General features: G+C 38.2%; 1 protein-coding gene across 1 annotated transcript in view; it reads right to left on the bottom strand.

The window, feature by feature from the left end:
- Positions 1 to 12,275, bottom strand: part of USH2A (usherin) — a 387,802-nt gene that overhangs the window by 124,776 nt on the left and 250,751 nt on the right. Inside the window, 2 exon segments of the mRNA XM_039569529.1 lie at positions 241 to 363; positions 3,508 to 3,842. Of these exon segments, the coding sequence (XP_039425463.1) occupies positions 241 to 363; positions 3,508 to 3,842 (458 nt within the window).

The following is a 12,275-nucleotide window of genomic DNA, read 5'->3' as shown; positions in this document are numbered from 1 at the left end:
AATTTCATGAGATTTTTATTTTCATTTGTTTTTCAAAGCAAAACAATGTATGAGTCAAGAATGACAGACTAATAATAAATCCCTGCATATTAGAATGATTAACACCAAAGATGATGACAAAAAATATTTCATTACATAATTAATATGTTCACTACATAAAGACACAAGAAATACTTTGAACTATTAAACATACACTATACAAAATGCCAGCATTTGTTTTTATAGTTTTTGTAATCTCACCTGCTAAGACCCTTATCTTCATAAAACCACTGAGTTCCTGAGTAAATATTGTGCCACAGATTTAAATCTTCAGGGGGATTTGATGCAAGTGGTTGCTGGATTTTACGTCTCAGGAGCTCATATCTAACACAAAAGACAAGCAGAACACCAGGATTATCTCAACTAATGTTATTACACAAAAAAAAAAAAAAAGAACCCAACCAGGTTTTTTTTAAAGCCACATATTATTTTGTTTTTACAGCTGTAAACTTCCTCAGATAAACATTCCTTTTAATGTTTTGTGATTTAAAACATTCAATTACTTAAAAAAAAAAAGGAAACTACTTTGAAAATGGAAAATGAAGCATTTACACTTGAAAAAAAAACTAGCTTATTCAATGATTTATGGATTTTAAACTTCGTGGAAATGTTATCAAGACCAAGTCCAAATAGCCCAGTAACAGTGCCTTATGCAGACTTGCATGATAAGAACAGGTTACTCCAGAATATGAAAGGATTATGTCTCTTTCTTGCAAATGTACTGGAACAAAGAGCACTGCCATTACTATTTTACTATTAGTAGTAGCTTAAGTGTGCCTTGGTACTTGAAGTGTTTGCAAATAACCACAGTGCAAATTGCAGGAGAAAACAGGCACAGAATGAGTTAACTGTTCCATCCATCCGTAGACTTTAGTAAGGCACCTTTGTATTTGGGTAGAAATTCATGATGTGAGCTTGAAAGACCAAACTATTTCATCCTGGTTTTAATTGGTATCTGAAGCAGTATTCCTGTCTCTGTTCCAAACGGCAGGTCAGCCAAAGCCCATCTCTCATCAGGTCAGCCATGAGACTGCCTGATTTGGGAAACATGCTTTCCACCCAGACTGCATCACAAACTCTCCATCATCTTTTACAAAAAACCTTTACGGAATTTAACATAAATTAGATCACTTAGTGCCTACACAAACTAAAGGGGATAATATTATAGTTTGCGTTTCCTAATCGTTCCAGGGATTACAAAGGAAACTACACTCTAAAGGAAAAAAAAATAGATACCTTTGTTCAAAATCTTTAGGATTATTGCTCTTTATTACATTCCTCAGGACTGTATAATTTATTCTTCCAATAATTGTTTCATTTTGATTGTGGTGTTCTGTTAGAAAAACACCAGATGCTTGTACCCTTCTTACCAGTTACAGAACCGGTCTGAAGTTGCTTTTAATAGTGAGCTGCAGTTTTAATAAAATTGTAGGTACAACAGTGTTTCTACTGGTGCCCAGCAGTTTAGGGTCATATGTATATATATTCACTTAAATATACAACTTGATTCTCTAAAATGCTGAGCTGCTCCCATTCTGGAAAGGTGCTTACTGCTAAATTCCAGACAAAGTACGTGGATATTCAGGCACATCTTAAACACTCTCATTTGAAGTGCATATTTGTGAAAATGCTTCCATGTTTAATTATTCTGAGGAGCACCTTGTTGTGCGTCACACCTCTGTTGCAATTATCAGGCTGACCAGTGGCTTTGTAATGTGACGCTTCTTAAAGTTAAGATCATCTCCAGTCTCATAAGGACATGTTGGACAATACCATTCCAGATTTGAGACCCTGAATTCAGAGGTGTTTAACAGGTACTGCATACAGTGATTTAGTGTTTCTTCAGAACCAGAAATCAACTGAGCTGCTCTTACAAGAGATCTGACACTTCCTGTGCTCCTTGGCAGCTAGGGAGTACATGCACAACTTCCAACAACTTTTACCCTTGAGTTTAGGGAATAATCCTCAACAGGTACAAGCAAGCATTTTGCCACTTAGTGATGCCAAACTGAATTACTGCAGAAGTTGGGATTGTAATTTCAGAAATTAAATAGCAAAAAATAATTAAATTCCAACTCTGCCAAAAAAATAAGATGACTTTATAACAAGAACAACTCTCACATGAGTGGCTCATCAGTGTCAACCCAAAGACAGATCATTACAGCTTTACAGGAAACCATCCTGGCATATTCTGTCCAATATATTTCATAGACGAGTCTTGAAAAACATCAAATCTTTTTGAACACTGAGTGGCGATCATGTGTAAATCACCCCCACTGGCAGCTGCTGCTGCTACTCTGCTTGCTGCAGACGTCTTGTTCCATCATGCTGTACAGAGCAGCTGCTTCAGTGGTTGTTCTTGTTGAGGGCAGCATGGCACACCATGAAAGAAATGAAATCTGCAGATGTAGGTCGTGCTGAATTACTTCAATAATCTATGGTAAAATGGTCATGTTGTTAACCCCAGAATAACAGACACTGCTTTTCTGAAACTTCAAATTTTACTGTAGAGCAATCATCATTTCATTCAGTTGTAGTGTGCCCTAATTAAGCCTGAAGAAAAAGTCGAGCTACTGTGCTGTAATAACATACGCAACTGAAATGGCATTACATGATAATTATTGAACCCATCAGTGCACCTAGAAGAGAGCTACCAACCAGAACATGTGGAGTACAGAGCTATAATTCCATGCACAATGTTTCATGATACATTAAAGCACTAGAATGAAAGATTTGACATTTTTTATTGTGTATATATAAAGATATATTTGTCTTTATAAACCTTTATGCACTCAAATCTGTATCTTTTTAATGTGTATCTACACACACATGCTCAGTAATCAACATTCAAGTCAAGATTCCCATCCCATCATTCCAGACAAACCTCCGAGGAGGTTCCTTTCTTTGGCTCCTCTGGTGAAATCGAGCCTGCTATACCCAGCACTTCCTTGCATTTCCTATTTTGGCTATGCCCTCACACTTTTAGCATTTTAACTTCCATTTTTCTTATGCACTGTCTCATTGAAAATTTATTCATCATTTAAGTTTTGAAGATTATTTCATGTCATCATCCTTCCAAATGGTCACTTTCTCTTCATGTGGAATAACCCAGAGCATTGAGAATATTGGATGTGTTAATTACTCATGTTTACAGAGATCTGTTCTTTTTCTTGGCATTTTATTGGTGGAACTTGTTGCCTGAACTCATCACCAAAAAGTGGCTGATGCTGCAGCCCAAACCACTTCTGACTTTGCAAATACCCTGTGCTTCCTCCTTCGGGTTTTTCAGACAGCACCGATCTGAAAGACCCAGAGCCTTCCAGCACAGACTACACACTGGTTTGAACAATCCTGGCTCTTGTCTGAGCCTTAAAGAGGAATTCAAAAAGTCCAAAATTAAGACATCACATGACAAAGTCTGCACCGCTCAGAATTTTCAGAGTCAGATTTAGGTCAGTCTTGGCTTACCTCAGATGGGGACCATTGGGCCTTAGCGGTGGTTGCCAAGAGATGGCAATAAAGGATTCACTGATTGGAGTCACGGACAAGGGACTGACACTCTGAGGAACTGTCGAGGGCGTGGTCACTCTCGTAGGCAAACTCTCTGTGCAGCCTCCTAGAAAGCCATCACCTCCAGTACAAGCAATCACTGTGACAGAGTAGTTTGTGTAGGGGACAAGATTGGTCACCAAATGACTCGACCTCGATGAAGGGTTCCCAGCGATGACAATGCGTGGGTCAGGCATGCGAATCTCATAATTAAGGATTTCTCCATTCGGTATCAGGGGAGGCTTCCAGGAGACCTGAAGGAGGAGGATTAAAAAAAATAACAGATTTCTTGCAGTCAGATTTCAGAAATACAGGCACAACATGCTACAGATGGACACAAGAGGGATCTGAAGATGTTCTTTTCCATCAAAATAGACTTTTATTTTTCAAGGGAAATCAGTTAAAAATCTAATCTTTAATTTTAGTGATGTCTGCAGTAACAGTTATAACCGTTGAAAAATCTATTATTTTGCTTTACCAGTAAAATGTGAATGCTCCACATCATTCAAAATTCCATGAGATGTTCAGATGCATTAGCAAAAATACACTAATTATAATAAGTATCACTAATTGTCACTTATTTTCTTAGGGTTTATTACCTAGTGTGCTCGACTATCAGTGGCAGAGTAAAAACAAATCTTATTTTGAGTTTGCACAATTTTCAGAAAGATGTAACTGCATTAGCTCCAATAAGAAAACAGATCTTTCTGCACTCTTTATATGATGAAATATGCAGGTTTTCCCTTTTGTTTTTAATTAACGTATTACATTAGTAAATATCAGACAAAGAACAGGCACAATTTTCCATTTTAGGAACTATAAAATTATACTGAGAAAACTTTATCACAAAAAGACTGGAGATTTCATGCAGAATTCATGGGGTTTATTTATTTGTATATAGGTAGACATACACATGCACATATATATATGTATACATACTTCTACTTTTACTGTGGTTTCACTCTTACTAAGCTGAGGTTAGGTGCGGTTTAAGTTTTTAGTTTGTTTGAGGTTTTTATAGCACATTTTTATATATCTATAGTTAGTTATTTATTCTTACCAGCTCCACTGAGGAATCACACTCAAATAATTGCAATATAAAGTGCATGGATGTTCTAAATTATTTTTTAAGGCTTTTTGCCACGGTACCACGACAGAGGGGACTTCAGACTGGCACAACAAGGACATGTAACTTAACATATATTAAGAATGTCAAAGTTTCTTAAAGGTAGTGTAGAAGCCTGTATCAATACTCATTTCCCTAGAAATCCCAGTGCAGGAAGCATACAAGCTTTGCTCTGCTCTGGGACTGTTTTCCTTGCCATTTACCCACTCATCTATAACAATTGCTGTCTCTTTTCCTCCCAGGCACGAGATAATTAAGGATTGAATCCAGCATAGAAAAGAAGACAGAAATGGAGAAAACTTAGATATGCCTAAAACCTAGGTATGCATAGAACAAAATGAACAAAGACAATACTGAAGTGTTAAATACTAATACCACAATACTTTAGTTTCAGTTAATTTGATCTTTTTCCTTAATTTTCTCCAGTCTCCAAAATAAGTATCTTTAAAAATGTATATTCACAATTACACATGGCTGTGGAAATAGAGAACCTTGATTTATAAAATGATTTTTAAAAGGCCCTTGGGATTACAAAATGCTATATCTTAGGTACAGAAGGACCTCTTGGGCCATCAGACTGCAAGAAACCTGGCAGCAAAGTGCTGGAGAAAGCTGAAGGATTTCGATAACAGATTCTGGAATACTATTAAACAGAGAATTAGAAACAGGGTGATCTTGAGTAAAGACAGCAAAACCAAGATTATTGGTGCCCACATAGGAAAGGCTTAGCTCTGGCTAATTATCAAATGCTGTATTCATATTCCTGTTGCTTCTGGCCCCAAATCATGTTCAAACAAATAAAGAAAATACTACCGATAAAGCAATGCAAAATTTCACAGAAAGTGGAATTGATTTTGCACCATTCTTACAGACATTGAGCAGAACTCTCATTTTGAAGGATTTCATGTGATCTAGTGATAAGCTTAGGAAACAGAAGAGTGGATAACGACCACAGAAAAAGTTTTCAAGTACAAGTATGTGCTGGTTTTGGCTGGGAAGAGTTAACTTCATAGTAGAATGGGGTTAGTATGGGGCTGTTTCAGATTTGTGCTGAAAACACAAACATGTACACAGGGATGGTTTTCTTACTGCTGAGCAGCGCTTACAAAGGGTCAGAGGAACGGAGGAAGAGGCAAGGGACACAAGTTGAAACAAGGGAAGAAAATGCAAAGAAAAGCAAGGGTTACATAATCAGAAACTGGAACAGGGTGCCCACACAGGCTGTATAATTCTTGGACATGCAAGGATGGAGTACCTATCCTGAAATTCTGTCTCAGTGTAGGTAACATATTTGACGTCTTTTTATCTGAATATTAATAAAGTAAATCTGTCAGCATTGGTGTAAAAAGACTTCTTACTGCTTAATGTAAGGTGGCTTCTAATAAAAGAACTATACACCAAATACTTTGGAAAATTCCTAATACTACACTCTCAGAGGATAAAACTGTCTAAAAATGTTCACCTTGTACCAAAACTTATTTCCTAGAAGAGACGATGAGTTATTTTCTAATCGCATTTAATTTTCAATGCCTAGCTTTTACATCTGAACCCACAAAATTACTCTAATTCAACTGGTGCAAGATTCACCATACCCTGTAACCCCTTCACATAAAGGGACAGATAAATACCATGGCAGGAGAAGAGAGGCTGCTCCATAACCTCAGCTCCTGAGTTTTACACAGTGTGTGCACTAGCTGGTACACCTGAAAGAACTCCCAGGTGTTGCTTCACAGCATTTGTTGTGCTCTAGCAGATAGAGTATCTCATGCTGTAAGTAACATAGATACTTTGTGGGGCTTGCACTGGGAAATTTCTTTAAATTTTAATATTTTTTTCCTAAGAGAAATAAAAACCATTCTGAACAAAGAGTATATTCAGTCAGCAGCACACACAATGCAACTTGTTTTTGTCTGGGCACAGATATCTCACACAAAGATACGTAGATCTGCTGTTGCTTTGATTAATATTTTTTTAAACTAGGTAATGGGATAACCAAGGATATTCCCTAACCCTGCTGTGTCACTTGACCTGCTTAGAACTACCTGTGTCACCTGGGAATGACAGGATATGCAATCCCTCACAAACATCTCTTGTCAAGAGGCAAGGGACTGCCTGACCCATAACTGAAGATGATGGAGCCAGCCTGGCTAACACACATGTGGCACTACTGGACCTCTTCTCCACTCTGACGTGCCAAGGTTTGAGGTAAGAGCTTGGCAATGCATGAAAGCAGGAAAGCTCACTAGACAGGCTGTTTTGGAAGCAGTAACAGTTTGTTCATTGATTTGAAGCTCAGCACTGAGACCATGAAAGAGGATGCCCATGAGGAAGAGAGAATAAAGTAACTACTGGGAGAGATTAACTGATTCGATGTAATGACTCTGGAAGCTTTCATTTAAAGATCAAAGGACCTTATTTTCTCCACCACAAAATTTAAAGAGACAGAAATTAGCCATTTTCCCCCCATTAAACAGTTATAACCTTGGAATTTTTTTCCTTTTTTGACAGCAGTTGGAACCCTGCAACTTAATTCCGAGCTACTTGAGGAGAGGCATTGGCACATGTAAACTATGTTACTGTTCAGGCCTGGCTTCAACAGTTTGCTTTTAAATCAGTATGTTTGGCTTAATTTTATTCTCATTTCTCCTAGATACTGCTTGTAACCTCTACAAACAGAATGTAATAAATACACTACTGAGAGCTTTTCACTGTTGGTCTCAAAGCACATTGTAAGTCTCAAATTGCAAATATTATTATTCCAGTTTTACAGGTAGAAAGACTAAATCCCAGACTAAATCACGTATCAGAAAGATGCAAAACTCCAAACAAAGACCTGCTACCCTAATTCTGCATTCCAGCCACTGGACTATAGTCCTCTGACGACCTCCCAGCTCCCCCAAAATACTTGGGAGATGAATTTCCTCCTAAATTCTTATCTGTCTTAACAGAAATTTTTGTGGGCTCAATGAAGAGCCAGGACCATACTGCAAGTGCAGATTCTGAGAAAGGTCACTGATAGTTCTGCTTGTACACCGTGCACAGGAGTCACACCCAGCTTCAGCAAGGACTACCACAGAAGAACAGCATGATCAAGTTTGCAGTAGCAGATTGCTACTACAAAAACTCCTAGAACTTTGCTTGAGTAATGGGAAAACCAAAAGAACATTTATTTATGATCCTAAACACCTACACTAGAGTGTTTCAACTTTATCAAAGGCAGATGGATGATGCTGATGAAAGCCCACTGTATAATCCATACCAAATGAGCAAGCTGTGCAAGAAATCACAGGCCTAACATGTGGAAAATCTCTAGTGTGCAACTTAAGGTTGTTCCTATGGGTGTTGGAATATCCTAAGTCACTCAAGCAGCACTTATGTGTCAAATGAACCAAGGTCTCACTGACCTTAGCAGCATTACAAGGCAATCTTCACACAAGGATTGACCGCTCCTAAACAATTTCCCCAATGCACCAGGCATACCTGCATAAAACTGGAAGGGTGGTGAACAAAGTCCGAGTCCTTTTTTTCCCTTTCCCAGCACGAAGCTGTTACCTGGGCTTACTGCATCTCCCTTTAGCAGACACAGCTCAGGAATCAGGGTTGTTTCCACTCTCGAAATTATGTTCTGGGCTAACGGCAGACTGAAGTGTTTATAGAGAATGAAACAGCAACGGGGAGTTTTAATCTGGAATAGAGGAAGGGTCTTCAGAGCCTCATTCTCTGCCACATAAGAACCTGCAGAGGAGGAGCACTGAAGGATCACCTCACTGTTAGTCACCAACTTCAGTGACCTTGGAGTAATTACCATTGCTTCCAACATTCTGTAATCAGAAGCACTTCACAGGACAGCAAACATTAATGCGTGAGACAAAAAAACCCCAGCTCCAGAACATGTGCCTATAACTAATGCTGTGGGAAATAGAAAACGGATAAAGAAAACACCACCTTTTTCATGGATGATACTCTAACTATAGGGTCTGCTGCTTTAAATGTGTCTGTGATATCTGTTCCTTACAGCTGAAATCTTTCTCCTGTGTATTTTAATCCCAGCCTATTTACGGAACAACAGGCATTTAGCAGTCCACTATCCAGCTTCTGGGCTAATGAAGAACAGAAGACAACTATAAAAATAGAGCCTTATTTATTTGTGGCTGCTCACTTGCATATCCAATTTAGTAGTGAAATTTGAGAAATAGCTACTAGAAAAGTTTATCGCTGCGGCAATAAATGATAATCTACTGCACTGAAAGAGTACAGATGGCAACTCTTGAAGATCCTGTGGACAACTAATGACATTGTTCAATCTGTAGGGTGTAATAGCAGCTTTCTCTGCTTCAGTTTCTTCTATACAAAGAAAAAAATGGCAGGTGAGTGGCAAAGTAAGAGACTGTCATCCCTGTGGGTAACAAAAAACATAAATGACAATAGAATTAAAAAGCCTATAACCCTTCCTCAGTCAGAAAACTCATGAGGAAATACTTCAGAAAAATAAATAATCCATGGAAAATCAATGACATTGTTGAATCAATATGCAAAATAAACAAACAAAAAAGAGAAATTAGAATGGCAGTTAGGTGCCACAGAATCACCACAGGCCTTCATTCCTCACAGGCAACACATATATTAAGAGAGCAGTAATAATAACTTTTTTATTTTTCTCATTTTGCATCTAATCAAATTGCAGGAAGTTTCTATAAATGATGTTATCATGAAGCAATGGCACAGCACCAGAACTATATGTCAATGAGGTACTTATTCCATCCAGCCAGGAGGAAACCATTCTCTTATAAACTCTTTATCAACACTAAAAAGAAAAAAAAATGTTTCCCCTTGAGAGAAACATCAGGATTATGCACAACTCACGCCAACTTCTATCTTGAGAAAAAAGTTACATGAAGGATGATAGGAAATGGCTGCAGCTTTTTATCTATCAGTGGTCAGTGAGGAGGAGCAATACAAGCAATGTGAGCCAGCATGTCTCTGGTTAAGCCAACAATTAAGACTACAGCTGCATTTCCAGGCCAAAATCCTCAAGGAAGCATCCCAGCAGCAAAAGGGAATTCCTCCTATCAAAAGTTATAAGGCCAAAGTTGGAATATTTGCATACTCCAGTTAATTTAGTTCAGTGTACCCAGCCACATAATGCCTTTCCTACACAAAGAATTCCATTAAATAATTACTCACTGTGTAAACCAGCCTCTTTCTCAAGCCACTCAACCTAGCTACATTCTCGAATGTCATATCAGTGTGAAGTGTGAGATTGAAGCAGCACACCAATTGCAACCCTCACAAGAAAAGGAAACAATTTCTTTTCTACTTCTGTACATTAGGGTATAGCAAATCTTGTGTAACAGGAATAATGTTCATGGCATTGGCATATACTAAATAAACGGCTTTTGCAGTTGCTGAATACCTCCACCTCACTTTGGCATTTAATCAGCCACAAAAGCACTTTATTGCGCATTATACTCCACTACCATGCACATTATCAATTCAGCAAATATTAAAAAATATCATGCAGGTGTCACAGAAATGGGTACTTTAAAAAATTATCGACAGCCTTACACTTTCTCTTGCACAAAGGAAAGCAAGTTAAATGTTATGGAGAGAGATTGGTCCATTCTGATTAAAACTAAATGTTAAAGGAGCACACACATATCAGAAGTGTTTATGCCGAGAGTGACCTACCGTGCTGATATTTTCCTCCTTGCAGAGTGAAAGCTTTGGTCTATGAAAATAAGCTGTATACTCAAGTGAGTACTATCCTGGAGCACTTTGAATTCTTCACATCCTCAAATCATTTTTATTGATTCAGTGACTAAATAAAGGAATGGAAATATGTTTCTCTTTTTTACAAATTCTCTCTGTTTTCAGTAGCAGTAAATATTTGAACTCATGGTTTAGGGATTGGTTGCACTGACAGCTGAAAGCCTCTATTGATTTGCAACCGTGGCTTGGTAAAGGAGCCTCTTGCTAATCTTTCCCACAGCGCCCTTCCAATACCTTCTGCTCTAACCTGGAAGGACAGCTCACTCTAGGGCAAGAGGTAATTAAAATCTCCTTCCCAAAGAGATGGCTTGTTTTCCACCCTGTGCTGGAGAGTTACCATCGTAGACACTGAGATAAGAGCACTGTACAGCACAAAGGACTCCACAAATTTGATTTGAACTCTACATAGGTGATATGTGCACTGCAGGTGTGCTGGGCTTGAGCTACTCAGGAGGGAAATTATGCCTTTCTAGGACTCTTAGGGGCACCAATGTAAAGCAATTCCATACCAATCCATCCTATTTCCACACAGGAAAACATTTCAACCACTAAGTGGCAATCCTTGCAGAATACTGCACAGTCATTCTGTCTCCGCAAGTAGCAATTTCTGCGGTGAAGGGACATGTTGAGTTTGCAGATCTCCACCCTAGTTCAAGACAATTTGGGTAAAAACCCCAAATGTTTTGCAAACAGGTGCTTCCTTGTTCTTCTTGTACTCTCCCTGTACACAGCATTCACACAAGACCGCCCCAGGGACACAGCAAAGCCCTGAGTGGTCTCAGAGCCCTATTACTCTGACATGAATTTGCCATAAAAATTCAGGGAAGGAAACAACACCACCACTAGCAAGCTAATCCATTTGACAGATCTGCAAGAAGACCGACAAGTAAGATGAAATCCCAGTTGCTTCCTCTGGTGCTCCCATCTGCAAACAAGCAGAAGGCGAGAAAACTGCTGGGTGCAGCAAGCCTTGTCTATTATCTCTTCGGTGATGAAGTGCAATGAACTCTTCTGCAACTACAGCTTTGCTTCATTTTTTTAAAAGAGGTAAGAAATACTTTATTATTGGAATAATAAATGCTAAAAATATTAAATAAATGTCTTGCTGACCTGGACAAGTGAGACAAATGTTAAGATTTTTAAGAAGTCTTAGAATCTTAGAAATCAGAACTGAAGTAATATCTCAGCTATGGGATACTCACTGCACAGGAACTGTACCAAGGGTTCCCGACTTTCTCTTGCTTACGATGAATATCAATGGAACAATACTAAGTAAATTGAAATACTTGATAAATACAAGAATTTATGTTGACACCAGCAAAGAACCAATGCCCTGTACAGTGAGAGAGAGAATTTAGCAGAAGAGATGCTCAGAAATGGATATTTGGAGAGGCATACATGTAAGTCACTTTTCTCAATTCAATGCTGCCACCTTAAACTATTTTGAACATTTTAACTTAAATATTTAAAATTAATGAAAATTGACAGTAAAACCGAGTCATGGAAATAAAAACATCCAGGCTTCAGCATTTCTGACAAAAATTAGTCTTAACAGATCCAAAAAATATTTGTCTCCAGGTGGAAAACACAAGTCCATGACTACACGAGCAGCAGTGGCACTAAATTTGACCACCATTCATAGAGGAGTCCATATAGTTTGGACATTAAAGGGCTTTAAAGAGTTGTGAATATTAATGACAGGCTGGGAAGAAGAAGAAAAATAAGCACTTGAACTCTTCAGTAAGAAAGGAAAACAAATTTAAAAAGCAATGCTGTTTTGAAATTTAATTCT

Source organism: Corvus cornix, chromosome 3 (assembly GCF_000738735.6).
Source record: "Corvus cornix cornix isolate S_Up_H32 chromosome 3, ASM73873v5, whole genome shotgun sequence".
In the NCBI taxonomy this organism is placed as follows: Eukaryota; Metazoa; Chordata; class Aves; order Passeriformes; family Corvidae; genus Corvus; species Corvus cornix.
This window is presented reverse-complemented; position numbering and strand designations above follow the sequence as displayed.